The following is a 20,799-nucleotide window of genomic DNA, read 5'->3' as shown; positions in this document are numbered from 1 at the left end:
CACAGACAGACAAATGTATGCACACATGGGTGCCCTCCCCCCCTCCCCCACCACACACACACACACACACACACACACACTCACAGTGAATACATCAATACATTCAGTATGCATACACAGATGCAGGCGTGTACTGTGCATATGCCTCTGTGGCACAATAGGTGGGTTAATGACTGATCCTGTTGATATCGTCTTCACCACCCCTGCAAGAGCCCTTTTAATTCCGTATTAATGTACATCACATTTAAATTCACCACAGGCCCCTTGAAGTAGAGTAGCATGGTGACTAATGGAAAGCTTTCATATGATAACCTTATGTGACACAAGATAGGCTTGCCGGTAGTGGTAATGAGTCTATATATTATTATATGACATTATTGTATTATGGTTAATGACAGTGTCATACTTCATGTGTAGTAGGCTACAGAAAATATAGCTTTCTTTCCATCTTGTGTGTAGGTGCGCGTGTGTGTTGGAACCCCCTTGGATTAGCAGGATAAAAATAACCTCACGCGGACCAGCAATCAGCACTTAATGGTTTTCTGTTTTGGAGATCTATTGCATCATATCAAACAAACGGGCAAAAGTTTTTTTTTTTGTTATTCACCTTGTGCGGGCAGCCCCCCGAAAGAGAAGCGTAGGGGTGGAGGAGAGGAGCGTGGGCTGGTTAAAAGCAGTACACCTGCGCTTGTACGCACGCGGGCCCACGTGGGGATGAATCGCTTGGCCAGGTTTGTGCGCGCGGCGGGTATGCAAATGCTTTCTAAGAGGAGCCGATAGAGAGAATTGTGCTTTGAACTTGAAACTTCCGATCTAAAAGCAAGTGTATACAAATATAGTATTACTAACCGCAAACCAGGAACAAACATTTTTTTCCCTGTTGTCACATTTTTGAAGGCTTCACTAACTTGTTACACTCAAGATGGATGGCTAAGATATGGCTATAAACAGAAACAGCAGCAATGACAAGATATTCAAACGACTTTAAATCGTCCATTATCAGCTGCAGGTTACAGTATGTCATCATGCCCTTCCGGGGTGGATAATCAAAGTAACATTTCGACACCTTCCCTTAAACTGGTAGTCTACTTGAGTCACTTTTTAAACAGTTCGACGGACCAAAACTTTTTCTATACGAGATCCAATATGAATATCAGAGTGAGACTACTGAGCGGTTTGTATTTTGGGATTCGGCTGTTCGGAGGACGCCCGTGCGAAGAGTTGTTGCCCCGCGTGTCAGTGTTCTAAAATGGTGCTCGTGAGATTATAATTACATTTGCAACCTACATCAGTCTCCCTCCCACTCTCATCGCTCTCTCTCTCTCTCTTTTCCCCCTTATTCGCTCACTCAATGCTGCACAATAAATGGATCTTTGAAAAAATGCAAGAGGAGGGAGAGAGAGAGAGACGTTCGGAAGAAAAAGGGAGGAGGAGAAGAAGAGAGTGAGCAGGGGAGGGGAAACGGCGTATGCTTGTATACAACAACGCCTGTTTTCCATTTTTTTCCCCAACTCGTAATGTATTTAATTCAAGTGAAACGTAATGATGACGTGGTGTGTCATTAATCTCTTCGCCGCCTCTCCCGTAAGTACATTGAGTCTTACTTTCACAATACATATCTAGTTAATTTGAAATAATGTACCAATACGTTTGCATATGCACTTTTACATAGGACGGTATGGAACGGCGGCGCGTGGCTATCCGGTAAAAACATCTAAATTTTTTAAACATTTATTAGGATTGTTGTTGCGTTCATGGACAACAAATATCTGACGACGACTTTTTCTCTCTCTACAAATCCGCCTGATAGTCTAGTTGTAGTGATTGATAAAGTGTTCATTTTAAATCTGTCAATCTTTACACCTTGCAGTTTTGATGTGTTGTAGGTTATCTTTGGCCGAATGATTGGCGGGTCTCGCTACAGTGGCGTGTGTGAGGGTAACAGGAGAGGGGGGGGGGGGGGTGCATGTAGACTATGCAGCGCATGTATGTAGCTTGTGTGTGTGGATACTTCAACACTTTCGTGTGTGTCATGTATGGAACAGCCGGTGTATGTGCGCGCGCGGCCGACGGATGTGCATGCTAGGACTGTAGGATGACACGGAGAAAAGTGCACGCATCAATTTTAACGTATAGTTTATGTTGTTGAGGGCTGTTAAGGCCTTAACAAATACTTGCAAAGCCTCATAACAAACGTTGGTATTGGTTTGTAGTCTCCGCTGTATCGTGATTGTGAAAGTGCAAAAGAAGTCCTTTGAAGTTAACGTATAGGCCTATTGCATTTGTACCTTGCATAACTTTATTCAAGTTTTGTGATGTAGCTAACTATAGGCCCGTGGCTGGTAATCGTTATCACTATTTACAATCATCGTGTAAACGAAGTGCTGATACTGGCATGTAGACGAGCCAATTATTGTATTTCAGTTATAGTTATATTTATATATTAAAAGTTGTAATATTTGCATTAAAAGCTACGTTTGTTCTGCTGGAGACCTGTGATTTGGTACTACAGATGTATTACACTCGCCTACTATGAGGTTTCCAAATCAGCCATGCCAGGTAGATGCGATTAGCTCGACTAATTCTTTTGTTGGAGACGCATTTGGCTCGGTACAGCATTGTTTTCGAGATTAGCCTACCACTTTCACTAGACGTGCGCGCAAAAGCCAATCCAACTGAAACGTGGTTTTATTTTTTTATTTTTAAACACACATTTGTTACTATTATCAGGGCTACTACTTCACCCGATATAGTTGTCCTAACATCACCTCCAACGAAATGCCTAACACCGTGCTCTTTTCAGGCAACAGTGATTTCGCAACAAAGTACTAAGTGTGCATCCAGCATAGCATCTGTAACTGTAAACGTTAACTTGTTTCACACGGTTTGGCGTTTAAGTTGTAGTTTTCTTTCTGCTTGTCTACGTGTGCAGGACAATGCGATACGGTCTGTTATATATGTCGCTTTTTAGATGATGGAGGAGAGATTGGCAGCGGATTCAAGATGAAATCCATGATGGCACTTTCCTCGTCCTTCCTCCTCGCACTCTCGTCTTTCCCCTCCCTTAATCTTTTGTATAGAAAATTTAGGAACAAAATGGAGAAGCGGAGACCGATAGATACATGACACACAGACCACCGTGTCTCCTCTGGATTTCTGGAACTCTAACCTTTCCTATCTGTATTCTCATAGTTTTTAAGCGTATTTAACAAGCTTAATGTTCAACGGAAGCAGCGGCGAAGAGTGCTAATCTAATTTTTTGATGTGTGATGCGCGCCCTAGCATTGTTTGTTGGTCGTTATTTATTTCATTAATGTGGCTTTTTAATTGAGATGGCCGCGAGAGAGAAAGGGGGAAAGAGCGACTGCAAATGGTTGCACGTTATTGACGCACATCATACGAGTAGGGAGGAAATTCCTCACTAGATAAGGCGCAGACGTGTCATCCGAGTGACCATGGAACAGACACTCCCGTGGCGTTCTAGAACCCTGTAAAAAATGTTTCGACATTCTAATAAACGACAAATCGCCTTTTTTCCCACGGACCACCCGGTGCAGTTTCAACAGCCCACGTTTAACTTTAAATATGCCCCGAAGCAGTTGCGATGATGGGTCATTTGTAGCGTTACATTAGCCGAACCTGTGAAAATGGGTGCTATAGTTGACAACATTAAGAACCAAGTTTGAGATTTTTATCTGAGGCTAACATATCAAAGTATGCCTCAAAGCGTTTCTCCCTACACTTACAAAGTGCATTAATTCCTCTTAATCTTACAGTTGATTAACTTGATATATGTCAGTCATTTTAAATGAACAGGAAAAGTTATTTAATAAATAAACACATTTAGGTTGGTTTGAGGTGTAGTTTAAACTGGGGGACTGTGGCTTTCCCAAAACATGTCTATTGCCTGTCATCTCTGGTCTAAGGTCATATACTAAACATTGTGCATATGTTTGTGCACCATGTCTATGCGTGTAAGTGCATTACGTGTGCTTATGTGTGTGTGTGTGTGTGTGTGTGTGTATACGTGCATGCTTAGACAGCACTTCAAGGTTACACATCCAGGTGGCTCTTGACGGAGTGATGGAGAGAGGTAGAGGAGCAGCAAAGAAGAGAGAGAGAGAAAGAGAGTAAAAAGCATACTTCTAATCAAGGCACTGATTGATTTAATTGGGTCATTAGTGCTCAGTAGGAGAGACACCTGCCTGGCTCTCTTGGAGCTGGGGAGAGGGACTGCCTGAAGCTGCCTGCCGGAGGTATCTCTGTCCTTTGTGGGCCAACGCAAGTGTAGGTGTGTGCCGGCTTGTGTTTCCCTCAGTACTGTAGGTGTGAAGCGTCGGGAGAGGAACTTGTAGAACACACGTCCAGAACGTTCTAGTCCGACCAAGACGTTTTTGGGTCGAACCGTTTCTGTTGAAGCGATACGAGCATTGTTTTTATTTTATTTATTTTTTTATCACAGCTCTGGCTTTCTGTATAAAGGCTTCTAAATGGCTCTCCGTTCTTTCACATATCTGAACCTTAGAGTGGAGCCTTGCACCTGTTGTAGTTACTTGTGAAACGCGCAGATATCGATTCCTTCAGGTGAGAGAACAGAATCTTCTTTGCAGTTCCCAATTATCACTTCTGCCGCTGCAACTCTTACGCCTTGGTGAAGTGTAAAACACAGTCCATCTAGAACCCTCTTCTGGTTTGTAAGGTTCCATATCCAAACCTTTCTCAGGTCTCCAAAGTTCCAAATATAACCCTCTTCAAGTCAATAAGATTCCATGTTGAACCTTATTCATGATTGGACTTTATATAGAACCCTATTTAGGTCTATAAGGTTCCATACAGAACCATCTTCCGGTTTATTCTTTCATATAGAACCCTCTTAATTTCCATAAGGTTACGTACAGAACTCTTTTCAGGGCAGAAAGGTTCCATTTAGAACCTGTTCTCGGTAAGCAAGAACCATGTGGGTGTTTCAGACAGCACCTCGCAGAACTTAACAAACGGTTCTGTCCACAAACTCACGTGGTTCTTCCACTGTTACAACTGGTTCTATAAAGCGATTCTTTATTGTCTTTACATTGAGTCATTTTAGCAGATGCTCTTATCCAGAGCGACTTACAGTAAGTACAGCAACATTCCCCACCGAGGCAAGTAGGGTGAAGTGCCTTGCCCAACGACACAACGTCATTTGGCACGGCTGGGAATGGAACCTGCAATCTTCTGATTAATAGCCCGATTCCCTAACCGCTCAGCCACCTGACCCCTTAGATTGGAGATAGACGGGTGACACAGACGTTGGATGGTGAGGCCTCTCCTTCTTCTGTCCCCTCAGGTCACCAGGTGAGGTGTGGTTGGAGGTCAGTCAGGTGTAAAAGCCTTTCATCATGACTGTATCTTGACAAGCATTTCTTTATTTAACAGAGATTTTTTACCCTAGGACATGAATAGCTGTAGGTAACCTAGTTCTTATGACCTGGGCTTTATTCTAAGTTCTGTGTGTGTGTGTGTGTGTGAGTGTGTGTTCTGTTTAAAAATGTCATCAGATCTTGACATCCCATGTCCTTATTACTAACATTAGTTTAACGACTTAATGAGAGGAGGGGGTCTTAAAATTAGGCCAGACTGGTAGCAGTGGAGAGGAGGATGATTGACAGTCAGAACAACCACTTGTATTATGACTGACCAATTGCCATGGACAAGTATTCCTGTCTTTTAACCAATGGGGTCAAAGGTATCAAAGGTCTTCGACCCCCAAACCAGAACTACCTAACCTGTGTACTGTTGCACTTCAGAGAGGGATTACTGTACGTGTGGATTGTTATACTGTACGTCTGGAGAGAGAGACTCACATCTCTGGAATGCATCTGTGAAGGATTATGTTTCCAACGTGCACATAAACAGTAAACATCTGGCAGCATCACGCTCACTCCAGCCGAACTATGGAGTTACAGTCCTGGATTCAGAACAGGGTGCTCCAGCACAAAGAAAATACTGTGCTATACTCCGGAATAATCCAGATATAGCACACATTGTAGATACTCTAGACCAGGGGTGTCAAACTCATTTTCACCGAGGGCCACATCCGCATTATGTTTGCCCTCAAAGGGCCAGTTGTAACTACGATGTAACAATGTTTACGATGTAAAAACATTGTTTTTAGCTGTAGCTTTTGTGAACATATTCTGCTGCGATTGCAGTCCGCCTTTTAATTCTTAGACAATCAGATGTTTTTCTTGAAGGCTAAATGTGGCATATTTATCTCTGTGTTTGGTGTCAAAATGCCGACGGAGATTCCACTCTTTAACGACCGACATCGCCTCATAACAAAATACATACAGTTTTTTCTCCTTGAAGCACAAACATGTATTCGCTTTCCCCATCTTTCTTGAAACTGCCTTCCTTCCAGGGCCGAATGCAGCCTACGTTTGACTGGAGGTGCAGTGAACATTTCTGGGGGGGTATCATGATTACGGAAAGGGATCGTATCATTTTTTATATTGATAACATTTTTGAGACTGCCTATCGATCCGAGTGTTAATCAGGCGCGGAGTCAGATGTTGTAAACATTCGGGTATTAGCCCCAACCTCAGACTTATTCTGGGTTTGATGTGATGCTAGATAGGGACTTCCACATAAATCTTTTGGCCTTCGTTTGAGCGCAAGATAGCTTTTTGAGCTTTATGCAAAAATAAACATTGCCGTTTTCCAATTGGTAGAACCTTGTCTAGTGAAGGTGATGTCTTTAGCATTTCTGGCTCCAAATTGTCGACAGGGGAAGCAGAAACATGCATGTAGCTTGGCTGAGTCCTCAAACCAAGTTCGAGAGCGATACCAACTTGGGTTGAAGGCCCCCAGGTCCTCATGCCTTGAGTTTGACACGTGCTCTACCCTGTGCAATATACAGGACTATGTCCTTTCCTTCACTCAACACCATCTCTGTGCTCAGGAGAGTGATAGGAGGGGAGGGGAGAACAGAGGCGATAAAAGCACATGATTGGGATGGTAAGAAGAGAGGATGAGAGGTGAGACCGCGGGAGGAGGTAGGGAGAGGGGAGGAGAGAGGAGTGGACGGGAGGGGAGGTTGGACAAGGTAAGGTTAGATGAGGTGAGAGCCCGCTATAGACCCGTGGAGGGAAACATCCCGCTTTCACTACCACTAAGGAAGACGGGGAGAGCGAGGGAGGGAGGGAGGGAGCAAAAGAGTGTGCCAGATAAAGTGGGAGTGAAGGAGGGAGGGGGGTTCAGGGAAAGGTGAAGTGAAGGAAATGAAACCCTTCTGTGGGGAAGTTTGCCGCGTGACCATGCGATAAAAACCACAGGCCCTGAATTATGCTTTAACCACACAGGGAGAACACACTCACCGCACGCACACTCAAAAAGGCCCGCATGTACACACACACACACGGCCCGCACGCACACACGTACAATATAGACACACACACATACATACTGTCCATACACATGCAGACACACACACACACACATACAGTACATATACACACACGCACACAGCGAACACACATACACACACGCCTGTATCCCTCCCTCTCGCACAATTTTTAGCCCTCTTTCTCGCACTCGCTCTCACACGTTTGTGCCGTAGCAGACCCTTAAGAACACACCGACAGATGTCTCAACCCACACCTAAAGTATACAGATCATCACGCAAACACACAAACACACTCAAACACACACAAACACACACAAACACACTAAAATACACAAAATCACAGGCAAACACACAAACACCTTCGCGCCTCAACGTTTAACTCCAACCGCTTTTACGAGCAGGCATTAGACGCACTAAACTCCGCTAGGTGCACCAACCTCAAACCCATCCCTTGGGGTCGTAACGTCCTACAATCGCCAATTAAGAAAAACACATGTGCTCACACACACACACACACTTCCCTCCACGTGCCCGAGACCTACAGAAAAGGACCTTGACAGAAGCTGGCTCCATGTAAAGACGCTACACTGTCATCGTCGCCGGCAGTCACACCGGTCTTCAGCTTTGCCCCCCACGCCGACGGTTGTCAAGTCACATGACCTAGCAACCCCCTGAGAGAGTGAAGGGCCAGGGTGACGGGTTATGAACCTGCCATGAGCTAGGCTCCTGGATTGATCAGAGGGATAAGCCATCGTAGCTACAACGTGCCTAGAATGTGCACTAAACGGGTTCAGATCCCGCTCGGTCCAGTAACATGATGTGTTTGATCTCTGATTGAATGGAAACACCTCCGTCTTCCCTCCGTACCCCAAATCAACGCCGCCACATCTGATATCGTGCCTCGCGGATCACTGTGCTAACGCTACGCTGCGTTACGGTTAGCTTCCTCTGTCTGTTCGCGTTACAGCGCTGCGCTTGAGTGTGTTTTCAGGTGACCGGAGTGTCACTTTCTGTCACCTTTAAGAAGAACTGAGATTACTTGCGGGAATGGCCAATACCTAGGCAAGAGCTAAACTTGATTTGACTTGGTTGATAAGGTTTAAACATGTCCTTATGCTATGTATGGTATAGTAACCATAGGCTACTCATCAGAGCTGACGTTTCCTGTGTGCGTGCGGGGGGGGGGATGTGTGTGATGTCTACCTCACAGTTGCATGTAGTGCGAATCCCAAAATGGAAGTGTTGGTTCATAGCTAGCTAATCATGACATGCGTGTAGGAGTGGGCTGTGATTATGTTCTGTGTGGCTCCCTTCCCAACATATTGTTTTTGTGCAAGAAACTATTTGTACTATTTCCCTGTGTTGGTTTATTGCCCTGTCTTCCTCTTCTATCCCTTCATCTCCCCTCCCCCTCTCTGTCTAGCACCTTATCTCCCTCTCCATCTATCCAAATTTGGAAAAGCTTTATTGGCATGACAGGGCCGGTCGCTCGCGACGGCCGCTGTCACACGGGAACAATGCGGTGTGATGGTGATATTCATATGATAATGCCATCAGACACACACCACAGCCAGAACATCCAGCTACAACAAAACCTCAGAGGCAATCACTGTGTGTGTGTGTGTGTGTGTCATATGTGCCTTTTTGCATTCGAAAATTGCGAATCGCATTCAAATCATTTTAATTTCACATATGTAATGTCGCTCTTCTTCGCCCCACAGTGCAGCTTACCCGTGTTCACCTCTTCCTGTCTTTCTCTCTTCCCCCTCCTCCTCTCTCTTCCACTCTCTTTCACCCTGTCTGTCTCTCTTCCCCCTCCTCCTCTCTCTTCCACTCTCTTTCACCCTGTCTGTCTCTCTTCCTTCTTTCTCTCTCCTCTGCTCTCGCCATGTTGGCAGGGGCCTATCCACCAGCTGATATCAGCATTCCCTGGCATCCTGCCAACTGGCAACACTGCAGGAGAGAGGGAGAGAGAGAATGAAAGAAAATTAGTGAATAATAGAGGGAGGGAGGGAGGGAAAGAATGAGAGAGATGGGGGATGGGAGGAGTATGAACCAGTGAGGGAGAGAAAGAAAGAAAGAGGGGAGAGGAGAAAAACAGGGTGGGGGGAAGAAACCATGATGGTGGGTGAAGAAAGGAAAGAAAGAGAGGGAGATAGAAAAGAAGGAGAGAGCGAGTGTGTGTGATTGATATGGTGTGATATGCTTGTGAGTCATAGCTGAACTAAAATGTCAACTGGCTACATGTGAATCTCTTTGTGATACAGCCTCGTTGAAACACACACAACATACACACTCCCACACACACGTGAACAGACTGTTTGCACATACACAAATATGCATACACACCTGCACGCACAGATGGAGCCATTGTCTCTCCAGAGTGATTGATGACCTTTTGTTTTGGTAAGGGTGCCTTCTTCTCTCGTCTCTGGCAGTGCGCAGACAACCTCTCTGAAATAGGTTCACGTCTCCTACTGTCCTACCGACGCCACTGTACGAAAGCTGTCAGTGTGTCGAGGTGTACTGAATGTTCCCTGTCCTTGGATGTTTCGTTGTGTGTGTGCGACATGTTTGCATGCGGCCGCGAATCGGTCTCGACGTGTGTGCGCACTTGATTAAGCTAAAAGCCTGCTACTGTATGTATGCACAGGAAGGGTGTGTGAGGAAGTCAAAACATCTCGCTCCCATCCTGTTTGGGACAGGCTGTGTCCTGTGTTGCCCTTAGCTCTCTGTTTCTCTCTCACACACACACACACACACACACACAGACCTATGGCCCATATGTTTAAGGAAACATTACAGACATGCAGAGTCACAAACAGGTGCGCACCTGTTACACGGTGAAACACAGATTGAAAAGCAAGTGTAGATTACCGTCCATCAGGATCCTAACACACACACACACCCAGGCATTCCATACGGTATGCTTTTGAAGCTGTATTACGTGCAGCTAACTAGGATATCAAGGGACTGTATTCACATGTAGGCTAAAGGTCTTTCAATTTAGAGTTTCTCTCGTGTGCATGTAGGGCCAGGATTTCCGAACGCAGAGCCCCCCCCCCCCCCATCCCACTCCACCCCTTGCAAAACGATAATACCCACAATTAAGAGACGAGTACCTAAAAAAAAGGTGTGATTAAAATAAAATACATCTCTTCACGATTTCACCGAAGAGGAGATAATCTGTTTGTGTAAACAAGGAAATGAAGTCAAGCTAAAAAATGTGTCACTGATATATTAAACCTGGTAGGGGGGGAGGGGGTGCGGGGAGGGGGGGGTTGTTGTTGGTCTGTTCTCCGTTCTGTGACCAGGTCAAACACCTGTGATATCTGGCATGGGGAGGATCATGTGGTAACCAGGTTCAGGTGCTAAAAGGTGCTCTGTGTGTTTTGATGTTCCAGAGCATTGAAGGAGGCTGCCATCAGAGAAGTGTGTCTCCCCTCAGCCAGGACAGCCAAGCATGGCTCACCAGCACACACACTACTGGTGAGTCGTCCCTGCTGCACACACACACACACACAGCCACACACACAGCCACACACACAGCCACACACACAGCCACACACACATGCATGCACACAGCCACACACACAGCCACACACACAGCCACACACACAGCCACACACACAGCCACACACACACACACATGCATGACCGGACTTCCACAGTGATGGTTCTACTCCTCTTAATGTTCTTTACTTGGCTCCTTGTCTCCCCCCCCCCCCCCCCCTCTCTCTCTCTCTCTCTCTCTCTCTCTCTCTCCCTCTCTCCCTCTCTCTCTCTCTCTGTCTCTCTCCCCTCTCCCTCTCTCTCTCTCCCCCTCTCCCTCTCTCTCTCTCTCTCTCTCTGCTCTTACAGAGAATAATGGATTCCCCTCCAGAGTGTCTGTTGGCCCTCACCTGTGAGCCCCCCCAGTCTCCGCCCACCCTGCCCTCTCTGGACCACAGCCCCCAGGCTTCTCCCTTTCCCCACACCCAGCTCTCCCCCCCGCACAGCCCCCTGGCCCCCAGCCCCCTGGCCCTGCTCTCCAGCCCCCTGGCCCCCAGCGCCCTGGCCCCCAGCCCCCTGGTCTCCACCCACAGCCCCGACGCAGCCCCTTACTTCCACCTGTCCCCCTTCCCCCCCTTCCCCCTCCGAGGCGAGGATGAGGACGACGAGGAAGAGGACGAGCTGGACGGGGCCCCTCCGTCGCCCACCCCGGCCGTGGCCCTCTTCCCAGGAGGGGGACCTGCGGAGGTGTGCAGCCCCACGTCCGAGAGCTCTCCCCCGGCCACGCCGTCCGGCCCTCTCCCCAGCTTCGGAGCCCTGGAGCTGGCCCTCTCATCGGGCCAGAGCGCTGCCACGTGCAGCGATGAGCTGGACCTGCAGCTCTTCCAGCAGAAGGACGCCGTGGCCGGGGCGACAGCTGGGGTGGGAGGAGCCCCGGGAGGCCCCGCCCTCAGGTTCTCGTGTCACGTGTGCGGGAAGCGGTTCAGGTTCCAGAGCATTCTGTCGCTCCACGCCCGCGCTCACACTTTGGACCGGGACAGGCGGGCTTCGGCTCTGTATCGGACAGGAAGTGGACCAGCCCTGGGCAGAATCAAACCCCATCAGAACCACGTAGACTTTCCTACTCAGAACCACAGCCTCCTAAACTCACTGTCGACCGCACTCACACAGCACCGCAGAGAGGAAGACCGCGACGAGGAGGAAGCGGACGAAGAGGACCACGTTCTTGAAGAGGCGCTACGGACCAATCAGAACCAGCCATTCCTGATGATGGATGAAGCCACGCCCCTGACTCCGCCCCTAACCGAGGACACGTCACTCACCTCCCCCTACTCGTCATCGGGTGGCCCCTCCCACACGGAAGAGTCCACCCCGGTGACAGCTCCGACTCCCTCGTTCCGTTGCCACGCCTGCAAGGGAAAGTTCCGGACCGCGTCGGAACTGGCTCGCCACGTCCGAATCCTCCACAACCCCTACAAGTGCACCCTGTGCCTCTTCTCCGCCAGCCAGGAGGAAAGCCTTGCTTCCCACCTGCTTGAAAGCCACCCCCACCCCTCCCTGTCCCTGCCAGACTCCCCTCTACCCCCCTACACCCCCCCTCTACCCCCCTACACCCCCCGGCCCACCATCCTAGCCACCTCCGACACCCCCGTGCCCACGCCCGCCCTCACTCCCAACCCCCCGCCCGGTCCTCCGGCGGCGGCTCCGGCGGCGGCTCCAGTTGCCGCGGCTGCGCCCCCCCTGCCCGCGTTTCGGTGCGAGACGTGCGGCCAGCGCTTCACCCAGTCCTGGTTCCTCAAGGGTCACATGAGGAAGCACAAGGACTCCCTCGACCACAAGTGTCAGGTGTGCGGCCGAGGCTTCAAGGAGCCCTGGTTCCTCAAGAACCACATGAAGGTCCACCTCAACAAGCTGGGTCTCAAGGCAGGCCTCGGGGGCCTCGGGGGCCTGGGAAGCCTGGGGCTCGCGGCGGCGGCAGACCAGCCCAAGGGTTCAGTGTCCAACCAGGGGCTGAACGCCCTTTACTCCAGCCTCCTGCTGGCCCAGCGTGGCAATGCAGGAGGAGGGGGCGGAGGAGGGAGGGGAGGGCGGGGGAAAGCGGAGCGTGACGGAGGCCGGGGCGGCTCCAGTAAGTCGGCCATATTGGGCTACCTGGGGTTGCCCGGCGACGGGGGCGGGGCCAGCTGCATGGAACGCCTCCAGGCGGTGGCCCAGGTGGCGGAGATGGGGAACGGGGGAATGGGGGGAGGGAGCGGAGGAGGAAGAGGAGGAGGAGATCCGACGGGGATGGATGGAGGAGAGCAGGCGGCCATGTGGCAACTGGTGGCTCGTAGTCTCATGGCCGCCCAGCAAGCGCAGCAGTCCCAGCAGCAGCAACGCTCTCGGGGGCAGCAGCACCGCGGCTCCCCCAGGACACCCTCCTCCCTCCTGGGGGAGGCCGACCAGGTCAGGGCCTACCTCGGAAGTCTGGAGACCAGGGAGGAGACGGGGTCCGGGGCCGCGGCCGGAGCTGGGGGGGCGGGGATGGGAGGGCCCTGGGAGTGCCCGGACTGTGGGAAGCTGTTCCGGAGCCTCCAGCAGGTCGTCGTCCACGCTCGCGTCCACACCCAGAGGCCCCAGAAGGGTCATCCTTCGCCCCAGCAGCGAGGAGGGGGCGGGGAGGAGGAGGGAGGAGGTGGACGGAGAGCAGGGAGAGGGAGAGGGAGCGGTGGAGAGGTGAAGCACCACGGTGGAGGGTCGCAGCATCAGACGGCGGCTGCAGGGTTCCACTCTGTTATCTCCTCCTTACAAGGTACTGAGATCGATGTTCCACACAGAAATAGATTAGAATCATCTGTATGCCAGTCATTCTTTTCAATTTTTTTCTTCTTCTTCTGTTTATGAGAGGAGGCTGTAGTTCAGTTGTAGAGCATTTGACTGCAAGTAGCAGATTCAAAATCCCAACTTGTACTGAATGTCGTGTCAGATAGAAGCATCTGCTACATGGATCCATTACATTATTGAATACATGAACACCCGTCTACTATATTTAAATCTTGTCAAATCAATCTTTCTCTCTCTCTTCATCTTTCCCTCTCTCTGTCACGATCTCTTGTTCCTCTCTCCTCCCTCCTTATCCCACCCTCTCTCTCCCTCCCTCCCCCCTCCCTCCCTCCTCATCCCACCCTCCCTCTCTCCCCTCCCTCTCTCCCCTCCCTCTCTCCCCTCCCTCTCTCCCCTCCCTCCCTCCCTCCCTCCCCCCCTCCTCGTCTCCAGGAGAGAACGGGCTGACAGGTGTGTCGTCAGGATCTTCCGGCCCGTCCAGGGAGCGAGTGCGCGGCACAGGGGTGAAAGACTGCCCCTACTGCGGTAAAGCCTTCCGCTCCTCACACCACCTCAAAGTGCACTTGAGAGTTCACACAGGTGAGCCCACACACACACACACACATACTTATTACACAATCTCATAATGAAAATAGAGAAAAAAAAACTGTGCCGTTATAGAAACCCACTGTAAATTAAGTTTCAAGTAGAACTATTTTGGGGTCAGACAAAAGCGTGTTGAGTTACAATATACAATACAATAACACCGTATTCTTCTGAAGAATTTCAAATATTGTTTAGTATCTTTTGGGCAACATTTTTGTATCTTTTTCATACAGTATGCTTCCATCTACCAAACTAAGTGATTATACTAATGCACAGGATAATCTGAGTTAAATATCAAGTTTAGCTTTTACTCAGATAAGCTGGTTAAACTGAACTAATGTATGCGCTTTTATGAGTCACATAGCCATTAGCTGTGATCAATTTCAGGAGGGTGACTTAACACGGTTGGAAGTCTGAAGCTAATGCCTCTTCGCAGGCCTAACTGTGCCAATCACTTATCCCATCTGTGGAGGAATACTGCCATCTGTTCCTTAAGACGTGTAACTACAGTAGTGCCTGACAATCAGAGAATAGCCTCATATGAAATATGTTCAGTATGAAATCATGGGCGACCATTTAGAAGTCAACATTTAACTAGAGACCACCTCCCATGATAACTTAAACATAGAGTACCCAATATTCTGTCCTGGTGTTTCTGGTAAACAATTATACTGTGATTCAGCTGAGAGGCGGTGATGCTGGTATGCTGACCTGACCGTCACCCTCGTCTTTCTCTACCAGGCGAGAGACCGTACAAGTGCCCCCACTGTGACTACGCCGGCACCCAGTCAGGCTCCCTGAAGTACCACCTCCAGAGACACCACCGGGAGCAGCGCAACGCCCTGGCCGCCTCCTCCGCCTCGTCCTCCTCCTCGCCCGGCCTCACCACCACCACCACCACCACCACCACCTCCTCTGGAGCCTCCTCCTCCTCCGGAGCTCAGAGGGCCGAGGCGACGGGCGCTGCCAAGCCACGCAGGCCGCAGGCCCTCTCGAGCCAGGGTGTGGCGTCGCGAGGCCCAGCGGAGGCCCCTTCCTCCAGGCACGGCCAGCCCTGGATCCTGGGTCTGCCCGAGCAGAGGGACCACAAGTCCCAGGGAACCCTGAGGGAAGCTGACCTGGAGAGCCAGTATCGGTACTTGTCCGGGGTGATGGGTGCGTTGTACCAGGGAGGTTTGGGGCTGGGGCTGGGCGTGGGGGTGGAAGGCGGGTGGACCAGGGACTCGCCCTCGTCCCCTCCCCTGCAGCCGGCGTCCAAGGTGTCCAAGGTGTCCAGGCGCAAGCCTCTCACCACCAGCCGGATGGTGCCGTCCAACGGGCGCAGCGGCAAGGGAGGGTCCACCTCGCGCGGAGGCTCCCATGAGGGGGGGTTTGAGCCTCTGGATCTGTCCCGCCGCCCGTCCCCTGGGCTGGGAGGACCGGAGGAGGAGGGAGGAGGCGCGGGTGGAGGAGGTGCAGCTGGGGTGACCCTGACCCAGTGCCTGTTCTGCCCGTTCCGCACGTCGTCGGCCGAGCTGATGGCCATGCATCTCCAGGTCAACCACACCAGCAAGTCCCGCCGCAAGAGGGGAGCCCCGCCCACACCCGCCAACGCCGTGGACGAGGACAGCCCCCGGAGACCCCCCCAGCCCCAGGCCCACCCACAGCCCGACCCCCTGGCCCTCTGGAGGTACCTGAATGAGGCCGGGGCGGGGGAGCGGGCCACTCTGGAAGAGTGGGCCTCGACCCGGACAACTTCCACTCTCAACGGGGTCCCCTCGGTGGAGCGAGACCAGGCGGGGAGCCACTACAACCACAACCACCAGCCTTTGTCTGATCTCCTCCTCCAATCCTCCGCCAAGAGGACGAGCCGAGGAAGGATGGAGGAAGAGAGAAAGACGGAACGGGAGGAGGAGATGGAGGAGGAAGAGGAGGAGATGGAGGAGGAAGAGGAGGAGGAGGAGATGGAGGAGGAAGGTTTGGAGCCTGAGAGCAGCAGTGCTGGTGAATCACCCAGAGATGGGAGACAGAGAGGAGGGCTATCCCTCTCCCTGTCCCCCCCTCCCTTGGGGCCAGACCACATGCCTAGAGAGGAGGGGGGAGTGATGGGGGACTAAGACACGACATTTCAACCACCACCCTGTAGAGAGAGGAGAAGAGTTTCAACTGGACTGTCGAAAATATAAAGGTTAAGTTGATCATGATTGGGTTTGGTTTGGCCTCGCAGTTTCAGGTCATTGCCAAGATCCCAGTCGCTTGACCTCTAGGGCCTTGGAGAGCAAGATATCCAATAAAAGGATCAAATTATCAGTTGACCTTTAAAAAGAGGAGCCCTCCATATCGACCATTTTGGTTCCTCACCCAGGCTGCCATTTGGGGGTCCGGTCTCCAGTTTCTTCATCACCAGCCCACAGTTACAAACGGAATGGATCTCTCTCTCTCTCTCTACAGTATTTCTCGTTGATGCCTTCTCTAGCCAGTATACCCCTTCCTCCCCTTCCTCCCCTTTCATCCCACTACTCAACAAGAGGGCTAGAGCGACGACTGGAGATTGTGGAAGCTGCCAGGCGTAGACTTCACAACCGACTTCAGTCGGCACTTCACAGAGCAGGCATTTACGAGAGGTTCAAACTTTGTAAACGGTGTACACGTGAAAACGGTTACCGCGGGAGAGATAAAGTCAATAGCTTATAGCGTAAACGCAAAGTGAATAAGTGGAGGAATGACACATTTCCTAAGATGATGCTTTGTTGACCCACGTGACTCTGCGATGCCGAGTAAACGTCATAATAACGTGGTCATCGTGGGTTCTAAACCAGCACTGATTTGAAAGCATGGTTCCACAGTTGTTGTTGTGGACCCGGCTGAGCTACCCAGTGATGTTCAAGCGCGACAGGGACCACTAGTGTAGAAGGTGCACTTGACAATGACTTTTAACGATCTCAATATTATATCACTGCCTCGTTGGTCTTTGAGATGTAGGCCTTCCTAGATTGTCTGAAGGAATGCTGGAGCTGTTTTCATTCTGTTCAGTTAGCGCTTTAGCGTTAGCGTTTCTGTATGTTGTCAAGGGATACGTTGTCTGTGGGCTTGGTTTACCCACACCTGTGGGCTCAATAGGACATTGTGATATCTGAATATACAGTATAAAAGAGATAATGAGTATATTTGTTGAAACTTTTTGGAACTAGGTTTTTGTGAATAGCTAACCGGCTAAAGTGATAGGCATACAAGGGTATTGTGTGTAGACTCTGACGCCAATAACAGATTATTCTCTGTTTATGGCTTGTTGTGGAAAAGCAGTTAGGAAAGAAATATGATCGCGATGGTTTGCCTACCTTTTAAAACGTCAAGGAAGGTCTAGTGAAAAGGGATGTGAAACGGTTAAAGGTCAGTGTTTACAGCAGAAATGCCAGCACGTTAAGACGTGGGGTTCGGACTCCGCCCGCGAGCGCCCTATAGAACACAGACTTCCTTTTAACAAAGCGGGAACTGTGTCAGTGCAGGAATCTAGCGCGCAACCTAACCACAATCAAGGACACATCTGCCGTCAGGATTCTGAAACTCTGCGACTGTGTCACAAACGCATTAATTTCACTCCTCTCCTCGGCCAGTGAATAAGAAACTCAATAACTGGAGGAACGAAATTGGAAAGGAATGTTTCCCTGAGGACCTAGCGGGACTAAACGCTGAAACAACTGTAGCCTATACTCATGAGTATGGCATCTTTTAGATGAATAGATTTCTTTCTCTTTTTTTTAAGGAAAAAAAGAATGGTAAAAGTAATGATTAAAAACACTAACAAATCCCTAGACATCCCAGTAGAGTATGTGTAGCTTTTTATAAAAGAGAAAGAGGGCGAAAAAAGAATGAAAAAGTACTTTTATGTTTATTTTCATTTTCAAAAAGTCAAAAAGCTTACAGAAAAAAAAAGGTTTTGAGTATTTGGTAATAATTATTATAATGGCTGTGAGATATCAGACTAGTTGGAATGTCTACTAAGAGCACTGTGCAAGGTTTTATGAGTTTCCAAAGTAGTCGTTTTCTTTTGACTTTATTGATAGACCAAACGTTTTTTAAATGAGTCACTTTCTGTTTTTCTGAATGTGAAGCTGTGGTATCAATCTTTTCATCCCTTATCAAGAAATCAATCAAGTAATCAATCAATCTAAAATCAAATCAAAGGCATCAATCTTTTACAAAAGCACTTGGAGAAGACTCAAGTCTTCTTGAACATATTTTTTTTATTTTGGTCAAAATATTGATAGAAATCTTTCACAAACGATCAAACAGTAGTGCAGCAATGGTAAGACTGTGGTAGGCTAAAACACTATTTGCATGTTGTGCTTACAATGGAATCATGGGAGTGATCTCCAATTCCTCCACTCAAGGTAAATCCCTCCTTATGACAGGAACCGCTGCAGGTCGATCTGCTGATTGGTCATGCCTTGAATCGGCCTCGCCTATTGGTGGATATGAGGAGCCAATGATTGGGACCACAGCCTTGCCTTGGTTGTTAATGTTTCTGTTCCTCATAGAGCACCTTACTAAGACCAGTCCCCTAAGTGGTGTTTCCTCATAGAAACGGAATTACTAGAACAAAAACAAATGGCCAGATTGATATCAGTATATTTTAACGGAACATACAGTACGACTCTTTTGAACCATGGTCATTAGCTTGACTTGGGAATTTGTGGCTAGCCCACATTTCAATATGGCTGTGTAGCTCAATCCAGTGCTGTATGTCACCCATTGACCAAGTGGCTGGTGTCCTTTCTGTGTGTTCAAATTCTACAGTGTTTCATTAACAACTACTGTCAAAGCCACTGTGCCTTCTGTTTCAAGCACTTCCTTCCTTCCCAGAGTATTTTGTAAGCTCACCAAAAGCACTTAGCCCACATCACACACCTCTCTGTCCCTCTCCCTCCACTTTTTATCTGTGTAACCATATCGCTATCTTCCTCTTTGTATCTCTTTCACAACTCTCCTTTTCTAGCTCTCTTCCACTCTGAGAGAGCACTCTAATGTGTACCAACATTTTTTCATCATTTTTGGTGCATTGTCAGAATAAGTTCTATTTTTTGTTTATTGTTTGTTTTCCAGGCTCCTAGCCTTAAAACCAGGTCTCTAGGCCTGACTGGAACTTAGCATAGCTAGCTAGAGAAGTTAAACTTCTTATTTCTGATCCATTGGCTTATAAAGTCCTTAAGTCTTAACTTTGCTATAGCTCTACGCTAGAAAACATTGATTTAAATGAACTATTTGGCAAACCAAAGCCCAAGTTCAAGGGAAACAAAAATATGTATATTGAGGTGCCAAAATATGTCCTTTGGGACACTAAAAAGTATGTAATTCAATCCATAGCACAGTATTGTAGTAAATGAGTCACTGGCGTTGTCATAGTGCTTTTCTGCACATAGTGTTTTTCAAAGTTGTCCTTTGTGTCCTCTCAGTAACATGCTTTGTTCCTTTTTTCAATTTCATTTCACATCCTCCAGAGCGTATCTCTGTCTCCCCTCTATAAAATCTGCCACACACTATCTCTCTCTCTCTCTCTCTCTCTCTCTCTCTCTCTCTCCCTGGCACCACGAGAAGGTGATCTATCTATCTGGTATTGAGGCCTTTTTATTCAAGTTTTACTTCAGTTTGTGTGTGACGTTCATTTGATGCCTATAAAGATGGAATAATGCTCTTCTTACATATGATATTATTGTTATTATTATTATTGCTTTGGCATTATGGAGAAGAACACAAAAAAAAAGAGAAATGTGTCGTTGAATGTTGTACAGATAGATAATAGAGATGTCGTGTTTTTATGAGAGAGCGCCAACTCAAGCTACAGTCCCGCCCCCTCCTCCTCCTCCATTGGCTGGTTGGACAAAACAGCCAATGAAGTCAATCAAACCTCAAGATGAATGAGGAAGCTGCTCCCTTGACACCTAATTGGTGGCCACTTTTTAGTTTGCATCTCCTGATTGGTCACATGGGATGTGATGAACAACACTACTGCTGATACTACATTGATATGTTATTCATTTCCTTTTATGGATTGTGGTAATGGTTGACGTAACGGCAATTAATCTGAACTGGGATCCACAGTTTGTGGCCTTTGGGCTTTGTGTTGGCCTGGGCTGCATTTCCTGATAACGATGGATCTTACCCTTCTACGAGCAAAATAATGAACTATCGTTATCTCTTACGTGCGTTTCCAGAACATGCTCGTAAGGAGTAATCTACGAGCATCTTCAAGAGCCTTTTAAGCTACGATGGCTTTGGGAAACGCAGCCCTGGTCAGAAAGACGGAAGGATGGATGGAGAGGTAGAAGGAAGGAGGAGAGGAAGGCACTGTTGGGTTTGGGCTCTTGTGTAGTTGACTGCCATTGCAGTGAGGGACAACTGATCTAACATAGTAGTGACTAATATGACTTTGTGGACAGATAAAAAAATTAAAAAAAACATTAGAGATGAATAAATAAACGCAAAAAAAAACCAAGGAAGTTGGTTGATTTCTTTCTTTGTGCGTCTTTCTTTCGTTT

General features: G+C 48.7%; 1 protein-coding gene across 2 annotated transcripts; it reads left to right on the top strand.

Moving 5' to 3' along the window:
• The first annotated feature begins 1,451 nt into the window (after positions 1 to 1,451).
• Positions 1,452 to 20,760, top strand: znf219 (zinc finger protein 219). Of its 2 annotated transcripts, XM_084691242.1 has the most exons (6): positions 1,452 to 1,584; positions 1,673 to 1,704; positions 10,789 to 10,873; positions 11,246 to 13,667; positions 14,132 to 14,278; positions 15,026 to 20,760. In XM_084691242.1, the coding sequence occupies exons 1-6, from the start codon at positions 1,543 to 1,545 to the stop codon at positions 16,378 to 16,380; spliced, it is 4,083 nt and encodes a 1,360-aa protein (XP_084547368.1). In that variant the 5' UTR covers positions 1,452 to 1,542; the 3' UTR covers positions 16,381 to 20,760. The 2 variants fall into 2 exon arrangements, with proteins under 2 accessions (XP_084547368.1, XP_084547369.1); XM_084691243.1 differs by lacking the exon at positions 1,673 to 1,704.
• The last annotated feature ends 39 nt before the right edge of the window (positions 20,761 to 20,799 follow it).

The sequence above is a fragment of the Hypomesus nipponensis genome, chromosome 25 (genome assembly GCF_054491055.1).
Source record: "Hypomesus nipponensis isolate SF chromosome 25, ASM5449105v1, whole genome shotgun sequence".
In the NCBI taxonomy this organism is placed as follows: domain Eukaryota; kingdom Metazoa; phylum Chordata; class Actinopteri; order Osmeriformes; family Osmeridae; genus Hypomesus; species Hypomesus nipponensis.
Note: the sequence above shows the minus strand (reverse complement) of the source record. Positions and strands in the feature narration are given on the sequence as shown.